Source organism: Schistocerca nitens, chromosome 5 (genome assembly GCF_023898315.1).
Source record: "Schistocerca nitens isolate TAMUIC-IGC-003100 chromosome 5, iqSchNite1.1, whole genome shotgun sequence".
In the NCBI taxonomy this organism is placed as follows: Eukaryota; Metazoa; Arthropoda; class Insecta; order Orthoptera; family Acrididae; genus Schistocerca; species Schistocerca nitens.
Genome location: NC_064618.1, coordinates 83,237,402 through 83,258,693, shown reverse-complemented (window position 1 = coordinate 83,258,693; position 21,292 = coordinate 83,237,402). Strand labels below are relative to the sequence as shown.

Below are 21,292 nucleotides of genomic sequence, written 5' to 3'. Positions count from 1 at the left end.
TTTTAATTGTAAGCGCGGTAGCTTGCAAAAAGCCAGACGTGCCGCGAGCTGCGACAGGTCGTAAACCCTTATTATCAGAATGCGACAAACATGCATGACACAGTACAGTAAGGCATTTTCTGCTTAGAGTGATGTAAACACCTATAACAAAGAGAACGGCACTTATCAGATCAAAGAAAAATAAAGAATCAATTCAAACCAGACGAAGCGCGTGAAAAAGGAAGGGTACCCGTATAAATACGGACGGGGCGCCTGACGCGTAGCTGTGGCTACCTGGTAAAGCTTAACTGCTAAGCTTAAGATTCAAACCAAAGTACTATAGCTGTATCGCCATTCATTCGACCTAAATTGTGTCTCTTATTACAATGGACCAACTTTGTTTCTATTTGGAGGTGCGGCCTACAATTTTTCTCTCCCCTTGAATTTCGAGTCTCAAATTTCAGGTGCAGCTGAGATTTGGGAAATTTTTTTTTCCCTTGATTTCGAGTCTCATTTTTCAGGTGCGGCTTAGATTCGAGTGAATACGGTAAATCTTAGAATTAACCAATATTGCTGCTGCACCCATGCCCACCTGCATTCTGCATGGTTTGTTAAATACACACACTTGAGTGTGTAACTTGCTTTGAGGTACCATCACTGCTGACACACTGTACACATCCACGTTTGTTTCATCCTCACTTGGGTTTGGAAAGGAGTTACATACAGAAGCACTGTGTCCTTTCTTATGGCACCTATTACACATTGCCCAGCACTTGGAACACACAATGTGGGGCCATTCATATTGAATGAAGCAGTATGGGCATGAAGGTTACAGTGTCTGAGGCTGTCGCTATTGTGAGATGGATTGTTGTTGTTGTGAAACTGAGACGTCTGCTGGACTGCTGCAGTAGCATCTATGTTCCCTCGCGAACTGACTGAAGGCTATGAGGAGTGAGAGGAACTGATTTCTGAAACCTTGGACCAGGCTTCTTTTTGACTACCTGCACCTTGAGAAACCTCAAATGATTGAGCTATATTCAGTACTTCCCGTAAGTGCAGGATTTTCACACTGTAGATCTCGCACTCAAATTACCCGTCGGGATCACAAACCGTTTGATCTCCGTAGGATTCCTTAAGAACATTTGTCACAAAATTACGATGGCTAAGTTCATATAGTTCTGCTGCCTATGCCCTGTATGACTGGTTTGGCCACTTTTGACAGCTGTAAAACTACACACGAGCAGCACTAATGTTAGTATTTTTACAGTGATAGGTACAAAGTGATGCACACATCTGATCAAAATGAGGACGTGAAAGTTCTTGTAAGGGGATGAACTGACACAAGTGATACCCGCAAGGTGGAATCCACAACAAAAAAAAGGGCCTTGCGCAAGTTTATATCTGTTACCCCAAATGTCTGGAAATGTTGTCATAGGGGTTTTTGGTAAATGTCCCATTCTTCTTCTACATCGTCATATACAGGGAACAGTGGTGGATATGTTGTCGGCGGGGCCGCAGGTTGTGCCAATGTAGTCGTTAAACTGGAAATAGCAACTGTCAGCGCCTGCTGTTGCCTTAGAAGAGATTTAAGCACTGCCTCCATGGAAATTAAACTCAAAGAGCCAATGGCTGGAGTGGAACACGTGGTGTTGAATACCACACTCGTTGCCAAAAAAAGTGTTCGAACACAAGAACATGATAATTTATTGCTAGAACAGTGTACACACACACACACACACACACACACACACACACGGAAGACAAGATACAGCACAGTTAGCTATACACAAGTGGCTGGCAGAGCCTTGCATTGCAGCCTGTATAGTCATTAGTTCCAATAGAGGGTGCAGTTAGCAGGCTGTGCATACAATTGCTGTCATATTAGCAGGCTGGGTGGCTTCTAGTGGCTGAATCAAACACAAACTCCATGCGCGAACTATGAAGCGGCGCACACATAAAATTAGCAGTTACAGCACTTTATTTTTCTGATGATCACAGTGAGTGGTAAAACTTGTGCCCCCTCTGCTCCTGTCACTTTTGTAGCTACGTACTGAACGATGTGGTGCAGTACTTAAAACACTGGAATAGTATTTGGGAGGACAGAAGTTCAAATCCCTTACTGACAACCAGATTAAATTTTTTCGTAAATTCTTTAATCTCTTAAGAGGAATGATGTTGTGGGTCCTTTGAAAAGGTGTGTCTGATTTGCTTCTCTATCCTTCTCCGTCTTGAGCATGCATTCCGTCTCTAATGATCATGATGTTGGTGGAACATTAAACCAGACCAAGCCCCCTCCTAAAATAAAACAAAGAAAAATATCATTTAGACAGGGTTTATAAATGAGAGTAAGCTGCAGGTGTTTTGAATAATGAAAGCATCATTCATAAAGAATTGCAGTGAATGTCCTACTCAGAGTTCCTTTCCAAGTTACATAATAGGCCACAAAACACAAGGACTGTCTACAAAGTCATTCAGCTGCAAATAAAACTTAAAATTGACTGAAAGAATGATTTTTCTTGCTACCAACTAGTGTAATCTGACATAACTCATTACAGGGTGTTTCAAAAAGGACATTACAACTTTAAAAATTTGTATAAATTTATTGAAAGAAGAATTAGAGCTGGGTTTAATGTTATTTTGCAGAGAAACACACAAAGTTTTTTTTTACCTTGAGCTAAAGATGTATGTAGCTTCCATTGGTTACCCGGCACACATCGCAATGGAAGTCAATATCTTCCCAAATTTGCTGTAGCATTCCAGGTGTAACTTGCTCAGTGGTGGCTAAATTATTGCTCTAAGTTTGGGTAGATAAGTTTGGGTAGATAAGTTTGGGTAGATAAGTTTGGGTAGATAGGTTTGGGTAGATAAGTTTGGGTAGATAAGTTTGGGTAGATAAGTTTGGGTAGAAAAGCTGGCACAGAAGGTACCACTGTCCTCGATGAATCTCCCGCAACCCCCCCCCCCCTCCCCCGTTCTTGCTCAGTGCACAAAAAACGTTCAGTTTAGGGCTGTCACGAACATGTTGCAATGTTGGATGTGGATTTTCACTGCCCCAAATCCTACAGTTATATATGTCAACCTTGCCACTTAAGTGAAAAGTTGACTCATCAGAAAAGATGATTTTGTCCAAGAAATGTTAATTCTCATGTAATTGATTTAACATATCCACACAGTTTTCTTGAGCAATTTTATCAGTGTATTTTACTGCTTGTTTGGTCGTCAGTCTGTATGGTTTCAAATGCAAATGGTTCCTCAACACATGTTCAACAGTCGTGAGTGGGATTTGCACTTCACAAGATGCATGCTGCTCTTGACAAAACGTTGTCTCACTCGCTCAATGACAACGTCAGATGTGCTTGGATGTCCTGATGATTTCCCACGTGTTACCGAGCACCCTGTTGCTACGAAACATTTATGCCAGTCATAAATTGTAGGCTAGTAGCAGGATCTCTAGCATAGTTGGTACAGAAATTACACTGAACTTTACTGCCAACTTTGATTCTTCAAATCAAAACACACAGCTAGCACTCTGGGGTCTAGTGAAGGCAGCCATCTTTAATGCAACTGCTGCTAGCGCTCCTTATGGTGCAATTTGGCACTAGCAAACTACACGAGACAAAACTTGATATATTTCCCTACAAATTGACACTACAATCACCTCTGTAGGTACTATGAATTAATTTATATGAATTTTTAAAGTTGTAAAGTCCGTTTTGAAACACCCTGTATTTTTTTCTTACATTCATCTCATTAACTACTTTCACAAATAATTTAAATCAAACACAAATTTTCTAAATGTCCCCTTGGCCATCACCTATGCATGCAGATGCAAAACTCCCAAGTTAATTTGTAACAAGTTAAAATTGAATGACTGGCTGGGATTTAAGCTGTACAGTGCATTACATGCAGAAGCCAAATGTTCAGGCTAGACAGAGCCCTAGTCTGGCACACCATTTTAACTTGTCACAAATCTAAACTGTCAAATATATTTTACTAAAAAGCAGGAAAGTATCGCTACACTCCTGAATTTGCTTGGGCATGCTGTTGAGTGTTCCAAAGTTGTGCTCTTTGTGCTGTTTTGTTATACAGTGATGGTCAGCATCCCTTTGAAAAGGCTGACTGGCAGCCCAGATGGGCTCCTTCTGTCTTATTATGCTGTCATCTTTTTGGCTATATCTCTGTGGCTTGATAATAATTACTAATATTTTATGAGTAAATGATAAACAATGAGACCATCTCTGTTAAGTCATATCAGCCTGCTTGAATTCATTTGGCAATAATTTGCATTATCAAATTTGCACATGTGATGCTTCCAAGCAGCTTCAAGCAGTGGTTAAGCGACTCTTAATTTGTAGTACCTGCGTCTGACCACCCAGTTTTAGGTTTCCACAGTTTTCCAAAATTCCAGGAGGGTTCATTTGAAAAGGACATGGCCAATTTCCCTCGCCATCCGTGCCCTGTTCAGTCCTTTGCTCAGTGTCTAAAACTCACTTAAAAGTATTTTTAAAGATACTGTGTGCAATTTTGTATTTTTTGACTTCTCTGTAATTAATATTACATCTCAATTAATCTAAGGTAATGTCGGTGATTGTTACGTCAACGTTCTTTGTCTTTATTGTCACTGGTAACATCACATTGCATCCTCCAGACGAATTTTGAGTTACATATATGCTCTAATGCCAAATTGTTTATAGATATTTAACAGGTGACCAATTCTCAAGTGAATCATCCTCTGAAGCTTATGTTCGCTGTTTACGAATGGGTTGCCGATGCATAGAACTAGACTGCTGGGATGGTCCTGATGGTATGCCATTCATCTACCATGGGCATACTTTAACGACAAGAATAAAATTTCTGGATGTTGTTAAAACTATCAAGGAACATGCATTTGTTACATCAGAGTAAGTATGTATATTATTTTTTATTACTTGTCTTTATGAATGTTCCTTAAGTTTTTCTGTATTTTTCAGTTATTATGCACAAAACTGTACAAATTATAAATACAGTAATAAGGAAAGGGTAGACTGCTACTCACCATGCAGAGGAGACTGCAGACAGGCACAGCAAAAAGACTGCTACACACACACACACACACACACACACACACACACACACACACACACACACAAATTCGCACAAGCAAAATCCACACATACATAACCACTTTATTCCATTGTACAAATTATATTTATATCTTTAAATAGTGTGCTGAAGATGTGAATGGATTTTGCGAGCTGTTAGGTGAGACAACAGAAAACTTAAATAAAAATCACACCAAAATTTTAATTGGAGATTTTAATGCACAGTTAGAGAGAGAAAAGAGATAGGGAGACAAACAGGGAAATAGCCAGCAAAAAGAACAACAAACAGCACTGACATGAGGCCAATGGAATTCTACAGAAACCATGATGTGATCTCAAAGTCAACATACTTGAAGAAAAGACCAAATAAGCTCAAAACATGGAGATATCCAGACTGGGAAAAAAGGAGAGTGATGACTGTATCATCTCTGTGTGGATAAAAATTATCATGGGGAAATCTACAGCATGAAAATTCTAAGAGGGGCAGATAAAAAAATTATGGCCCAAAGAAGATAACCTAGAACCACCATAAATTGATAAATAACAAGGAATGCGAAGAGCAGATAAAAAACATGAAAATAACAAATGATCTAGAGGAAATAGTTCCTCAATAAATCCAAGGAAAAAATGCCAATGGTGGACTGATGAGTGTAATAAAACAGTAGTAGGAGACTTCCGAGCCTGATTAAGGTATCAGTCATAAAACAGAAGAATCACACTTGGAACTCACAAAACAATGAATGATAACCCAAAAAATAGTAAGAATTAAATGCCAGTACCAAGAAAGATACACTTCTAAGAATAGAAACAAATAGTGAGAAAACAAACATAAGAATTATTACAAAATATTTAGCATAAACTACAAAGATAAGATACTCCAACATTAATGTTAAAGGATAAAAATAATATCATAAGCTGGCCCATAGCAATAGAAAAAATACAGAAATTTCATATACTCCTATTAAAACACTAGCAGAAAATATAAACCCACCTACAATGCATGTAGTCTATAAAGCTTTGAAAAAATTCAAAAACTACAAAGGAAGTGGAGAAGATCAAACGTTTGAGGAACTTTGGAAATATGCAGCAGAACCAGTGACAACACCGTTACACCAATGCATAGTGAAAATCTGGAACAAAGAAGAACTGCCATAACTTCGGCCTACAGCTATAATCCATTCATTACACAAAACAAAGACAAATCAAATCCAGACAGCAGTAGAGGTGTTTCCCTTTTGGATATCACATGTAAAGTCATGTCAAGACTGAACGAGTGGTGCAGTGGTTTGCAGACTGGACTCGCGTTCGGGAGGACAGTGATTCAACCCTTGTCCGGCCACCCTGACTTAGGTTTTCAATGATTTCCCTGAATGGCTTCAGGCAAATGGTTCCACTGAAAGGGCATGAGCGAGCTTGTGCACCATCTCTAATGACCTCATTGTAGATAGGACATTAGTATCTCCTCCTCCTTCTCCTCCTCCTCCTCCTCCTCCTCCTCCCCCTCATATCAAGAATTCTATACAAACATTGCAAAGTTAACTGCAAATGGCACTAGGAAATTATTGAGGAGGATTTAGGCCAGGAAGCTCATGATTGTATCCACAAACCTTCAGTGGTGAAAATACTAAGAAATTTGGGACTCCATTCCAAATTAACAAAAATTATAAAATTAACGAGCATCAAATCTCAAGTGAGCTTCAGATGAGAAATATCTGAGCTGTTTGTGATTAAAACTGGGTTAAGTCAGGGAGATGGTTCATTGCCATTATTTTTAACTGTGCTTTATCTTACTTAATGGGGGAGTGTTACAAGGAAAATCTTGAACAAACGTAAGAATTGGAAACAAGAAAGATAAAATAAACTTAAATAGCTTGGGATTCACAGATGGCTTAGCTTTACTAGCTAATAACAGTCAAGAAGGAGATAACGGTAGCAGATGCCCAAGTAATCAGCCACATAACAGTAAGTAACAGGAAAGTAAAAATGGTGAAACAATTTACAATTTAAATACCTGGGAGAAATTCTAACATAAAACCTGGATGAGAAACTTATGGGACAATAAATAATTAATAAAATGATAAAAATTCAAAAATTAATGTGGTCTACATGTAGTAAAAATGTCTATCAATCAAAACTAAATTAAAACCTGACAAGACAGAGGTTCAACCAGATTTGGCATACAGTAATGAAACTCATTTGAAAATCACCCAGAAAAACAGAATCGACAAAATCCTAAAAGTGGAGACAAGTATAGCTAAAACATGCATAAATAAGAAATATCAGAAAGTGGAAAATCGAGAATGGAATAATGTCCATATTATTAAAAGGATAGTTTCTACTCATCATATAGCAGAGATGCTGAGTTGCAGATTAGCACAAAAAAAAGGACTGTTAAAAGTAAGCTTTTGGCCGACAAGGCCTTCATCAGAAATAGACAACACACACACACACACACACACACACACACACACACACACACACACGACCACAGTCTCTGTCTGCTGTGGCCATGTGTTTGAATTGCATTTGTGTGACTGTGTGTGTCTGTTGTCTATTTAGTCTTTCTTAAGTCTTTTTGTTGTGCATATCTGCACTATATGCTGAGTAGCAACTGTACTTTTTATAATATTGACATAAATATAAAAATGATGGACAGTGGAGGATAGTGGCAAATGAAGTGAGGTGTGCAGCGAACTGGATCCTTTTACAGATATCATACAGAAGAAAAGGATCTGTTCTTCTTTTTTTCACATTATGAGTATACCAGATCCCAAGAAAAATTATAGGCGAATGTTGGAACATGAAGCAACAGTAGGATGAATAAAGGAAATCAGGGAGAATATGAAAGAGCTAGAATTAATCCAGAACAATTTGCAAAACAAAACAAAAAATTTAAAAAAACTGTAAAACATAAAAATAAGTTTTAAACCAAAAATAGATAACTTAGAATGAAAAGGGTCTTTATACATGAGGAATGACAAAAAAGATCAGAACGAATGAAAAGGTACTGGACAATTTGGAGGAAAAAAAAAACTTATTGAAGAAGATGTCCAGAAAATTATTGACTGAAGTGGTGAAATGAGGCCATAAAAACAGTAGTTGTAATGGAAGTAGTGTGCTGAGGAATTTTTTGATAAATTAATTCCCCAGGAGTTCAGCTAATGTTGGCGGGCTATGGACATTATGAACCTGGGGATCCTGAGCTGTAATTTTGTAAATACTAGTTGTCTTCTACTATAGTAAACTCCGGCCATGCTCCGTTGACCACCGACGAGGGGAGGAGTGGTGATAATGGACCATATTGTGTTTTGGAGAATGAGGGTCTTAGCTTAACTGCCCAGATTGTGAGAATGAAAATGTGTAAATAGTAGTAGTCTCAACATGTGAATGGGATGGATGGCTGTTGAGGATGAAAAATTGCTAGTGGGCAATCTCTTGAGAAACTTACTGCACCTCAGTTGTGGAAGGCTTATCCAGGCAAATAGCTATCTGCCTCAGTGGATCGTGTTGGTCATTAGCTATTTGTGGGAATGCTGTGGGACCTGACGTCTGCAAAACAAATCTGTAAATAATGTGTATTAGCCATTAGGGATCACCAACACCCACACAATTAAGGTGGCAGAGAACAATCTCCTTGGAGCTTGGTTTGAAAAACTGAACCTTGATTATTATAACAGTGCACAAGTGTCAGAATGTCTTTATTGTAAAGACAAGAAAAGAGCAGTCATTTGAGAAATTATGGCCCTCCCGCATCAGCAAAATGTTGAAAAGTATTACTGGAACTACGAAGTGACTCAAAAGATTTTGCAGTAGAACCCTTTGGTTGAAACTGCTAGGTTTCATCAAGTGACCACACTTACTTCTGAACTCATGAATTTTTGTCATTATTCTGTAACAGTAGAAAAGCATGACACATTCAACTTCACTAAGGGCATTGTAAGTTATCATTAAGTTATCATGGATGTGGACACTGCAAAAAGAATGAGGAATAGAAGGTTGACCAGAATTTCATAACCTAGCAAAAGACTGCCACTTCAATCACAACTTTAATTCAGTTAGCCTTCGAGAGCACATCAAGGCCAAATTTATTTGAACTAAAGGTAAGATCTTACATAGCCAATTTAATGTGGTGCTGTAAACATCAAAGACATGGTTGCATCAGTGTAGGTTGTAATGGCAAGGCAACATGTGGCAAATGTAGGAAAGATTCGCAGGAACCAGGATCATTGTTTTCAGTGCTGGATTTCTGTGTGCACTACTAAAGTACAACTACATCTACATCGGTACTCTATAAGCCATGGTACAGTGCATGGCGGAAGGTACCCTGCACTGCCACTACTACTACTTGTCATTTCCCCTCGTGTTCCACTCGCAAATATAGCGAGGGAAAAACTACTGTCTGTACGCCTCCGTATGGGCCCTAATTTTCGTGTCTTATTTGCATGAACCTTGTGCGCTATGTTTGTTCGCGGCAGAAGAATCGTTCAGCAGTCAACTTTAAACTTTCTCAATAGTGTTTCTTGAAAAGAATATTTTTTTATTCTCTCTCTCTCTCTCTCTCTCTCTCTCTTTTTTTTGAAGACTCTAGAACTATCACAGCGGAATCTGGTGGCTAGTAAAAGCTTCCAACAATTAACTTAGTTTCACCTATATCTGTTATACACGACCAGGTGCCTTCACTGCCACACTCAGCTTCGACCTCAATAGAGACAATATTTTTTCAACTTCAATGAACACTCCCCCTCCTAAGGCCTTGAATCTGTCTTTCCACTGTACATTCCATGACTCGCTAAACATCCCAGAGTTCTCCACTTCAGGCTGCAACCAGCTCTTGGTTCCAAGAATAGTTTGAGTGTGAAAACTTTCCTGGGGGACAGTAAATTTGGGTACTTTATTACTTCGACAATTTACTGATAAAATTGGGACAGTCGAAGTGTCCTTATTCTGAATGCTGTTTGACTTCCTTCCAGTGAATCAATTGTCGAGTGTTTATTAGAGCAGCTCAAACTACCGTGTACCCCAAAAAGCCCTCATGTGCACTCCACAAGTACTTTGTTACCTGAGTAGCTGCTATCTTTGTGTAGTGCACCCCTGACCTATCCAGGGGAGTCCTACGAATCCCCACACAACAACACAGGTCCAGAAATCTGCAGCCAATACCATCACAGAGTCAACAAATCCTTTGGTTGAGACCTTCCACTCAGCTCCAAACCAAAGGACCCAACCAACTCTGGGAACGATGCTGCAATTGCAAGCTCTGATTGCACCCTGCGTGCGAGGCTAGCAGTCTTCACCACCTCCGCCAGCTGCCTATATGAACTGAGGATTGCCTCAGAACCTATGCGACAGGTGTCGTTGGTGTCGACATGAGCCACACCTTGAGACGACTGCACCCTGCACGCTCGATAGCCACAGGCAAGGGCGTCTCCACATCTTGGATGAGGCCCTCCGGCAGACATACTGAGTGCACATTGGCTTTCTTTCAAGCCCTGAATGCTGTCTGCCCCTGCTTGTAGCACAAATTGCCCATTGTTGTTAAAAGAAAAAGAAAATTCAAGAAATCAATATGACAAAGAAAATTTTGTATACTGAGGTGAGGAAGGAATATATTGCCCTGCAATCTTCTATTTTCTCAACTTCCTGTGCTGCCACTTTGAGAAAAGTTGTAATCAAAGTCAGTGCTGCCACAGAAGCACAGATAGTAGATATTGGCTGAACTTGTGCACATGTAAATGTACATGCAATCAACAGAAAAGATGATACTGATGGTGAGGTGGCCAAATGGGGAGTGGCAGTATTTATCCACGATAAAAGGCATCCTCCCCATCCACCTTCAAACAGTATGTCTTCAGGGTTTTACACCATTAAGAATAACTGTGTACTCCCTGTATCTCACGTGTTCATTAACATGTGCATAATGAGTCCTTTGAGGACATTATTTATTTTTTCTCTTTCTCAGACCTTACAAACACTAGTCCCAGGGGTCAAGTAGTGGAGAGGTTCCTCTTGTTGAATGATGTCTACCACCTCAGTACATGGAAAAACACACACTTCAGCAGTGCAAAAGGACCACCTGTAGCCGTTGATCTGCCATTTTTCCATCCCATGCTAGCTAGTACTGCCCTATGGGAAGCAGCAGAGGACTTGCATTCTAGTGACCATTTTGCGTTTTGGATTCAGCTGCCGGATACCTCAGCTCATGCTACAAAGACACCTAAATGGATGTTAAACGAAGTCAATTGAACACTTTAAAGCAACCTGGCTGTATTATAACATCAGTCCAGCATCCAGGACATGATAAAGCATGTAACTACCATCACCCCAGGGCTGCAGATGTGTCTACCTAAAGTTGTCAGTTGAACCTACCAGCTGGTTAATCCCATGGTGAAGCAAAGAATGGCATCTAGAGGTCAAGGACAAGTGAGTGGCACTAGGAAAATTCCGTTTGCTGACAGGCACTATGAAAATTCAGTTTGCTGACAATCTTACAGCCTTTTGCTTTGCCCAGGCAAAAGTGCAGCGCATTTTCAGAGATAGCAAAAAAGCAGTCATGGTGAGAATTTTTATAACCTGTTAACTGTTTCACACCACCAGCAATCATTGAGAAGTATTAGTGTAAAAGGCCAAGCAAAGAAAGAATACTTTGAACAAATTACATTTAATGCCAATCAGGATACCAAATTCCAATGCAGAATGAAATTAACTGAGAGGATGCAGTGGGACTTTTAAGTCCAGCAACTCTGAAGAGTGCAACTACCTCTTATGTATGGATGTGTTGGAGCATACTCCATTTGTGGCTAACCAGGGCCAGGTAAAGTACACTAAGATGTGTTGTGACATTCGGATATTGATTGAAAGAACTACCTCTTCATGCTTTTAATGGTATCCAGTCTGAGCAACAGGCTCTGTATTTTTTAGAGGGAATCAATCATGAGCCCTCTTCTGAAATCTGGGAAGAATCACACCAGCCCAAGTAGTTATCACTATGTAACAATCATCACTTCTATGATGAAGAAATTGGAACAGATTATCAACAATGTCTGAGTATGGATCCTAGAAACCAAAAAGCTCCTCTGTTTTCTTCAGTGTAGTTTCCATAGGTACCACTGTACACTAGACAATCTAATACTCCTTGAGGCTGCTGTACAAGGGACTGTTTTGCGTAGGCCTCACTTCATAGAAATACCTTCTGATTTTGAAAATGCCTACAATACTATTTGGAAACACAATTTATCCAACAGCTTTATGAATGGGACTTCAGGAGTTGTCTGCTATTCCTGCTTGGTCCTTCCTTTAAGGTCAGTAACTATCATTAAGAAAACTAGAATTATGCACTTAAACCACAGGCTTCAATTTTCCCCCAGTAAGTGCGCGCGCGCGTTTGTGTGTGTGTGTGTGTGTGTGTGTGTGTGTGTGTGTGTGTGTGTGTGTGCAGGCAGGTGGGCAGCTGGGCAGGCAGGCATCAAGCTTTTGATCAAACCAAACTGCAACTGGAAGACACAACTCTTAGTTTCAAGAAATCAGTAGAGGTCTGTGTCTTAGTTTCAAGGAATTAGTATAGGTATGTGCCCACATTTTGAAGTGCCTTAGCAGCAGATACTGAGGGAATGGCAGAGAGAACTTCCCTGTTGTTGTTTTACAGAGCCTTTATTCCGTAGTGGCTGAACAAAGGCTGTATTGAGAACTTTTAATGCTCTGTAGGTACATACTCAAAACATGTGCATGCTACAAACACAGGAAGTAAGATAACTTGCAAGTAAACAAAGTTGTTCATAATTTCACCAAACAAAATAATAGTCACCATCCTAAAAGAACACGTTGGTCACTTTGGAATGTTGCAGATGGTGTAGAACTTGAGCCTGACAGTAGTGTGACCGTTCCCCAGTGACCTGAGCCATGACAGTAGTGAGAATTTTGAAGGTTCCTTCAATAAAATTCTTAAGGGTATCAGACCGCATCGTGATAATTTAAAATGCGCCAACGTTTCGGCCAGCATTGCAGCTAGCCTTCATTAGGGCCATAACTTCTTGATGTTTCCGTGGATTTCCTGCCCATACAGGTTGGTTAAATGTAAGCGTAGGCTTCCGCGGCCGTTGTCTTCTTCAATAAAATTCTTAAGGGTATCAGACCGCATCGTCATAATTTAAAATGCGCCAACGTTTCGGCCAGCGTTGCAGCAATGATGAAGGCTAGCTGCAACGCTGGCCGAAACGTTGGCGCATTTTAAATTATGACGATGCGGTCTGATACCCTTAAGAATTTTATTGAAGAAGACAACGGCCGCGGAAGCCTACGCTTACAATTTTGAAGGTATTGCTTGAATTGATGTTAAAATTTGGGTACCTCAGAAATGCATATTGCTAATGGACGCAATTAAACTGCATGCCTTCAATGGGCCTAACAACACAGAAAATGAATACTAGGTGCCTGCAGGCATCTAATGTGGTGCAAGTCATGATTTTGGCTCCTTTCAAATGATGCTAGCGATAAAGTGCACCAATATCCCAATGAGGAGCTTAACCCTGGGTGTGTGGAGGGTGTAGTTCAGGCCAGAGGTGGCTCTGTGATGTTCCAGAGATATTTTATGCATCATGACTTGGCCCACTCATTCAAGTTACCTTGAACTTGAACCGGGTTACTATTCTGACATTGTCAGTGAACAAGTTTTTTCCTTTCTTCTACATCTTTGTGATGAATCCATCGTGGATGCTATCATCTTCAAGATGATAATGCCCATGTCCAAAGGGCTGCAAGCATATCTTCCTGCTTTGATGAGCATTACAGGCACCCTATGACACTTCAACTGGCTCACTAAATTACTTGGTCTTAAGCCCATACAAAATGTCCAGAACTGTAGGGTATTTGAAAATTCCCATTAAAAACTTCTAGGACTTGTAGAGGGGAGTGAGTGCATAATATTTTGAATAGCAATCCATATCCAGAAACATAACATTTCTGTTCTATCACAGTTTCAGTTCAGATATTTAACTTGTCCACTCCCGCTAGAGGAACTGAAATGAGCATGACACAGTATAATTATTAGATAACAATTCAAAAGGAAACATAATAAACATTCATTTATGTCTTGAGCACATTTGTTTGTATTTACACATTACATGTTTACAGTATTCCAAAACAATAAAGGACCCAGCATATTGTACATACAGAATAGTACTGATGCATTACAATACCAGGTTGATGTGGTGACCAACGTTGTTACAGAAATTGTACCAACAATGCATGTTCTGGTGTACTCTCTCCATCCCACCCAGTGTCTCTTCAGTTTCTAGTGCAGCAGCCAGAATCATGCCAGCAGATGTTCCTCTGTCTCTACAGGAGTCTCGTAAATTAAACTTTGCACATGACTCAAAAAGAACCAGACCACAGGAATTAAATTTGAGAATTGCACCGGCCACACGGTTAGACCATCTCGGCCTATCCAGATTCCACCATATCGTCTGTTGAGATGTCTCCGTACCATGCGTGAGCAGTGAGGCAGTGCAGCACGTTTCCTGATACACACTCAGTGGCACACTTTTCAGTAATGGGTCCAATATGTTTTCTAGGAAGATCAGATATGCAGGACCAGTTAGCTTGAGTGGAAGGAGGTATAACCAAATCACATGACTGTCCAGGATACTTGCCCACATGTTAATACCAAACTTCTTCTGAAATCCATAATATGTGTGGCATAAGGTTTTTCATGCCTGGACATTGCTGTTTCACAAATTCAGAACAAAGTTCCTTAGTGAACTTATGTTCATCTGTGAACAGAACTTGACATGGAAACAGAGGCGTGTCAATGGAGCTGTGCAATAAGTACGTGCAGTATGCAATGCATTGTGGAGAAATGGCTGGACTCACACAGGACATCCTTGACAATACTATGGCTAATATCCATTGCATGTGCAGTTGTTATAGAACTCATTGACAGGCTCTCTTCAGTGTGATGCAGTACATCCTCTTCAAATATAAGTGTGCTACATTGCTGTGGAGCACCACATTCCTGTTTCCTTATGGTAAAGATACCAATTTCTCATAGCCATTGTGAACTTGTACAAAGCTTATGCAGTGGCATGCTATGTTGCAGAAAACATTCATGATAAAGTTGACTAGCAGCTTTTCTGTGACCTTGAGCTTTGCCATACACAAGGAGCATGCCTGTGTATTCTGAAAATGTATTTCAAACCATGTTTACTGTGTCAGAGATGTACAATTTGTAGCAAGGCAGACCTTAAGCGACATCAGGTAATCTGACATAGTACACAACATCCTGTCTACCCTATTGTATACCAGGACTGGCAACTCTGATCTCTTTCCCTCAGCAAGCATGGGCACATTGAACATCTGAATTGAAACCATCATAGAATGGCAATGGTTTGTTTCTGGACATGGGTTCCTATTCAAAATAGTATGTACTCACACCCCTCTACAAGTCCTAGAAGTTTTAATGGGAATTTCCGATCACCTTGTATTTGGAACAGCCTATGTAACATAGCAATCAGCATCCCTGCAGTTCTTTAGTTCTCCAGGATCTAATCATCAATGAGCAGCATTAGCTGTAGGCAGTTTATCTGAAATAATGTGTGAACTCTCTCTCCTTTGCCAGATTGAGACTATTATCAAGACCAGAGGTGACGGCACGTGGTATTAGCGTGCTGCTTCCTGGGGTAACTGACTTTTTTGGTTGGTACTGTTATTTCAAAAGTATAGATTTTCTCTGCACCACTTTGTCCCTTAATGTTGTACCAAAGAGAGAAAGTAATGATTAGTACAACTCAGCAGTGCTAAATTGTATATGTTCTTTTTTTTTTCAGATACCCACTAATATTGTCCATAGAGGACAACTGCTCTGTACCACAGCAGCGCAAGATGGCAAAAGTAATGATGGAAGTGTTTGGGGAAATGCTACTCGTGCAGCTTTATGAGAAGAATGAAAGTCAACTGCCATCACCACACCAGCTACGGCGTAAAATTATAATTAAGCACAAAAAACTCCCAGATGGTGTTGACGAGGATGCTTTTATGAGCAAAAATGATGATGGTAATGACTGTTTAATTTTTTTTATTGGTCCAGTTATATCATACAGCACAAATTATACAATTGATATTGGACAGGTCAAAGAAAAGCTAAAGTAATACGTAATCTTAGCAAATAGTAGCAAATTAAAATTAGGTACATGTTCTTACAATTTAATTTTTGAGTAACATTTTTTTGTTACATTTTCATAATTTTTTTTTACAGTATGGAGATAGTGCTTTATTTGAAGTGCCTTTAGTTCAATTTTAAACTTTGGATGTTTAGCGATTTTTTTTATTTCCTTGGGTATCTTATTGTGTAGTATTACACCGATGTTAATTATGCTCCTCTGATACACTGTAATTCTGTGATATTTTTGGGGAATATTTGATTTCCCTCTGTTGCAATAGTTGGGTAAATTTTTGTTTTGTAGTAGTTTGCCTGTTTCCAAGAGGTAGTCCCTAGTGAACAAGATAATTTCATAAATGAACAAGCTAGGAACATTCGGAACACTAAGCTCAGTAAAATGAGATTTACAGGACTCCATTCTTTTAAGGCCACAAATTATTCTTAGAGCTCTGTTTTTGCATTCTAAAAACTTTAATGCTGTGTGGTGAGTATCCCCAGAAAATGATCCTGTATCAAAGCTATGAGTGGGACTGTGCGTAAAATACCTGCAGTACTGATGGTTTGCTTGTTGTAGACTTTAATATTCTTAGACCATTGCACACAGAAAAGAGTTTCCTAGACAAGTTATTTATTTTTGTCTTGATGAACCCACAAACCCAAAAATTTTGTGGAACTTACAATTTCTAGGGACTAATTTTTCAGTCCTGCTTGAATAGACATTTGATTAGATGGAGAAAATAAATGAAAGTTGATACACGCCATTTTTTAAATACTTATAATGCATTTGTTTTTTGTAAACTGCTAAGAAAGTCTTTCCATTGAACTTTCTGCTGTTGACTGCAAGGTTTCTGAGCTGGATCCAGTAAGCAATATGCTGGTGTCATCAGCTAATAGGATAGAATCCACATAAATCAAGAAGAGCAGTGGACCTAAGATTGGTACATCACATTTCATCAGTAATTCACTAGAAAGGAAGGAATTGTTTCTTGTTTTGTTCTTAGTGTTGAATTTATACTGAAGTAATACCTTCTGCCTCCAGTTTATGTATGAACACAACTAGCTATGTGATACACCTCGTACTTCTTGTCTTTCTAATTTTTCAAACAGAATATTACGATCTAGGACATTGAAGGCTTTTGGCAGGTCTAGACAAATACCTGCAGCTAATTCATGTTGATCAAGGGATTTTAAAGTGTAGTATAAGAATTCAAAAACAGTTTTCTGTGTAGATTTAGAATTTGTAAAACCACGTTGTTGTACAGTAAGAAGTGAATATTATTTATGAAACTTAAAACCCTGTTGTAAAAGATTTGTTTCTATTAATTTTGAGAGGAAACTTAGCTGTGACACAGGTCAGTAGTTCAGTATTTGATCAGAAGAACCTTTTTTTAGCAGCAGTGAAATTTTTGTTATTTTGAGAACATCTAGAATGCCACAAGTTTCTGGAGAAAGGTTGAAAATTTTTTCCAGTGATTTTGCTATGTGGTGAACACAAGCTTTTAGTATGAAGTCAGGTACTTCATCAGGGCCACTTGACATTTTATTGCTTAATGATTTAATTTTACTTATAATTTCATTGGAATTTGTTACATAAAACATACATAGAGGCATCTACAATCACTTATTTTGTGGAGAAATTAGGGACTGGTTCTTTGTAGATTACTAGAATGAGGTCTTCAGCTAGTGAAGTGAAATATTCATTGAATTTTGTCACAACAGATTTTAGGTTTGTGATGTTTGAGCCCTCTAGTAGTAATTCAATTTTCAGTATTGCAAATTGTGTCTACGTTTAGTGTATACTGGATAGTGCTTCCAACATGGTAATTTTATTCATGAGTGTCTGAACATTATGGTGTAATTCAACAAAATCTGGCATTTAGAAACTTTAGTTGAAGCGGTTTGTAATTCCCCCCCTCCCGCCCCTTCTTCCTTATTCCATCTATTGTCCACATTAGTCTTTTATAAAGATTTGAGAGGAGCAAAGATTACAGTAAACTTTCTAGTTTACTGAGCTTGTCATGTAGAGCTGCCTCCAGTTCTTCTTGTCTAGGGGTCTGATTCTTGAAGCTGAAATCTCACATTTTGGGTCCTCATGGTTAAAATGAACTAAATGAATTTGAAGATTGTTGTTGCAGAATTTTTGTGTTTTTGTAAATATATTTTGTCAAATTTTATTATAGCATACAGTCTTTTGATTTTTCACGTTAACAAAACCGAAATTGAATTTTTTGCACAAAAATATGTCAGATCACATCAGAAACATGCTTACGACTCCCACAATCTGCGCAAATAACCCTATTCCAAAGGGTTTACAATTTTTCTTAACAAATGAATTTCTACTAGCTTCTGTTACATTATTAATTTTGATTATTGTTTCGTAAATGAAGCTAGAAATAAACATAGTAAGAGGTACTAGATAGTGTAATAAAATAGAAATTTTAAGTTGTTGTTGTTGGTTGTTTGTTTTGGGGGAAGAGACCAAACAGCGAGGTTATCGGTCTCATAGGATTAGGGAAGGAAGTCGGCCATGCCCTTTCAAAGGAACCATCCCGGCATTTGCCTGGAGCGATTTAGGAAAATCACGGAAAACCTAAATCAGGATGGCCGGACGCGGGATTGAACCGTCGTCCTTCCGAATGCGAGTCCAGTGTGCTAACCACTGCGCCACCTCGCTCGGTAAATTTTAAGTGTGCCAGTAGTTAGTAATATCAGATGTTTCTGAAAAAATAATTTTAACTGTACATTGAGAACTAGCACTTACTGATGATAACATCGAGACTAAAACATTTTATAAATTAATTAATTTTCATAAATTTTAGCTTGAAATATAACATACTGTGTATAAAATTACGAGGACAGTTCAATAAGTAATGCAACACATTTTTTTTCTCGGCCAATTTTGGTTGAAAAAACCGGAAATTTCTTGTGGAATATTTTCAAACATTCCCGCTTCGTCTCGTATAGTTTCATTGACTTCCGACAGGTGGCAGCGCTGTACGGAGCTGTTAAAATGGCATCTGTAACGGATGTGCGTTGCAAACAACGGGCAGTGATCGAGTTTCTTTTGGCGGAAAACCAGGGCATCTCAGATATTCATAGGCGCTTGCAGAATGTCTACGGTGATCTGGCAGTGGACAAAAGCACGGTGAGTCGTTGGGCAAAGCGTGTGTCATCATCGCCGCAAGGTCAAGCAAGACTGTCTGATCTCCCGCGTGCGGGCCGGCCGGCCGTGCACAGCTGTGACTCCCGCAATGGTGGAGCGTGCGAACACACTCGTTCGAGATGATCGACGGATCACCATCAAACAACTCAGTGCTCAACTTGACATCTCTGTTGGTAGTGCTGTCACAATTGTTCACCAGTTGGGATATTCAAAGGTTTGTTCCCGCTGGGTCCCTCGTTGTCTAACCGAACACCATAAAGAGCAAAGGAGAACCATCTGTGTGGAATTGCTTGCTCGTCATGTGGCTGAGGGTGACAATTTCTTGTCAAAGATTGTTACAGGCGATGAAACATGGGTTCATCACTTCGAACCTGAAACAAAACGTCAATCAATGGAGTGGCGCCACAGCCACTCCCCTACCAAGAAAAAGTTTAAAGCCATACCCTCAGCCGGTAAAGTCATGGTTACAGTCTTCTGGGACGCTGAAGGGATTATTCTGTTCGATGTCCTTCCCCATGGTCAGACGATCAACTCTGAAGTGTATTGTGCTACTCTTCAGAAATTGAAGAAACGACTTCAGCGTGTTCGTAGGCACAAAAATCTGAACGAACTTCTCCTTCTTCATGACAACGCAAGACCTCACACAAGTCTTCGCACCCGAGAGGAGCTCACAAAACTCCAATGGACTGTTCTTCCTCATGCACCCTACAGCCCCGATCTCGCACCGTCGGATTTCCATATGTTTGGCCCAATGAAGGACGCAATCCGTGGGAGGCACTACGCGGATGATGAAGAAGTTATTGATGCAGTACGACGTTGGCTCCGACATCGACCAGTGGAATGGTACCGTGCAGGCATACAGGCCCTCATTTCAAGGTGGCGTAAGGCCGTAGCATTGAATGGAGATTACGTTGAAAAATAGTGTTGTGTAGCTAAAAGATTGGGGAATAACCTGGTGTATTTCAATGCTGAATAAAACAACCCCTGTTTCAGAAAAAAAATGTGTTGCATTACTTATTGAACTGCCCTCGTATATGAAAGTGTTCAGAAAAGCAACTGAGATAATATTGACCTGTCCAAAATTCGGAGCAACTGGTATTGACAACTACTGTTGAGGAAAAGTAATGCTTAAGGAAGATGTCCTGTTAAGGATTTATAGTTTGTTATCTAATGGCATTTCTAATACAGCAGTAACCCTAAAAAAAATTCGGTTTCTTTCTTGTGTGTGTGTGTGTGTGTGTGTGTGTGTGTGTGTGTGTCTTCTGTTTGCTGGTAGCAATCAACAGGTGAATTAACTTTTGGAGTGTGTTCAAGTTTTACTTCAGTCATCTCTGTCGTCTTCAGTGTCAACCATCTCATAATTTGCATTTGACTGACCACCTGATTGTTGGCTTCTGGCCTATTCAGTTTAAACCACGTAGTAATCTGCATTTGACCGATGACATTTTTGGATGAACTCGTCTAAAACATCTTGCACTTTCCATTTGTTTGCCACTTATCCTTTTCTCTTCACTCTTCCGTGAAATGAAGGTGTGTATTTTTTCGGTGAGTAATTCCTTTCCTGGCACATTTAAATGAAGTCCATGGACTGTGTGAGACCTTTGCTCCAAGTGGCTTATGGGTACAATATCAACATCCTTCAAATCAGTAGTACATAATTCTGTCATACACTTGTTTGCAACATTAATTTTGCAGTTCACAAAAGCATAGTGTCAATAAGTGTATATACAGTATATCAGTAACTTAATCTGCAGATTTGTGGAGAACCTTTGTTTACAAGTTCTGAATATTTCATGATAATGATTCATGTTTACCATTCCATTTAGAGTATGCATTAATAAGCAGGGCCCCATTTGTCCTGGTTCATCATGCGTACTTTATGCACCAGCACTGCTGCCTGTGCATACAGATCCATGATGA

General features: G+C 39.5%; 1 protein-coding gene across 1 annotated transcript in view; it reads left to right on the top strand.

The window, feature by feature from the left end:
* LOC126260201 (1-phosphatidylinositol 4,5-bisphosphate phosphodiesterase gamma-1) overlaps positions 1 to 21,292 on the top strand; it is a 282,094-nt gene that overhangs the window by 71,438 nt on the left and 189,364 nt on the right. The window contains exons 7-8 of the mRNA XM_049957484.1: positions 4,674 to 4,880; positions 15,878 to 16,104. Coding sequence (XP_049813441.1) covers positions 4,674 to 4,880; positions 15,878 to 16,104 — 434 coding nt within the window. The remainder of the gene's footprint in view (positions 1 to 4,673; positions 4,881 to 15,877; positions 16,105 to 21,292) is intronic.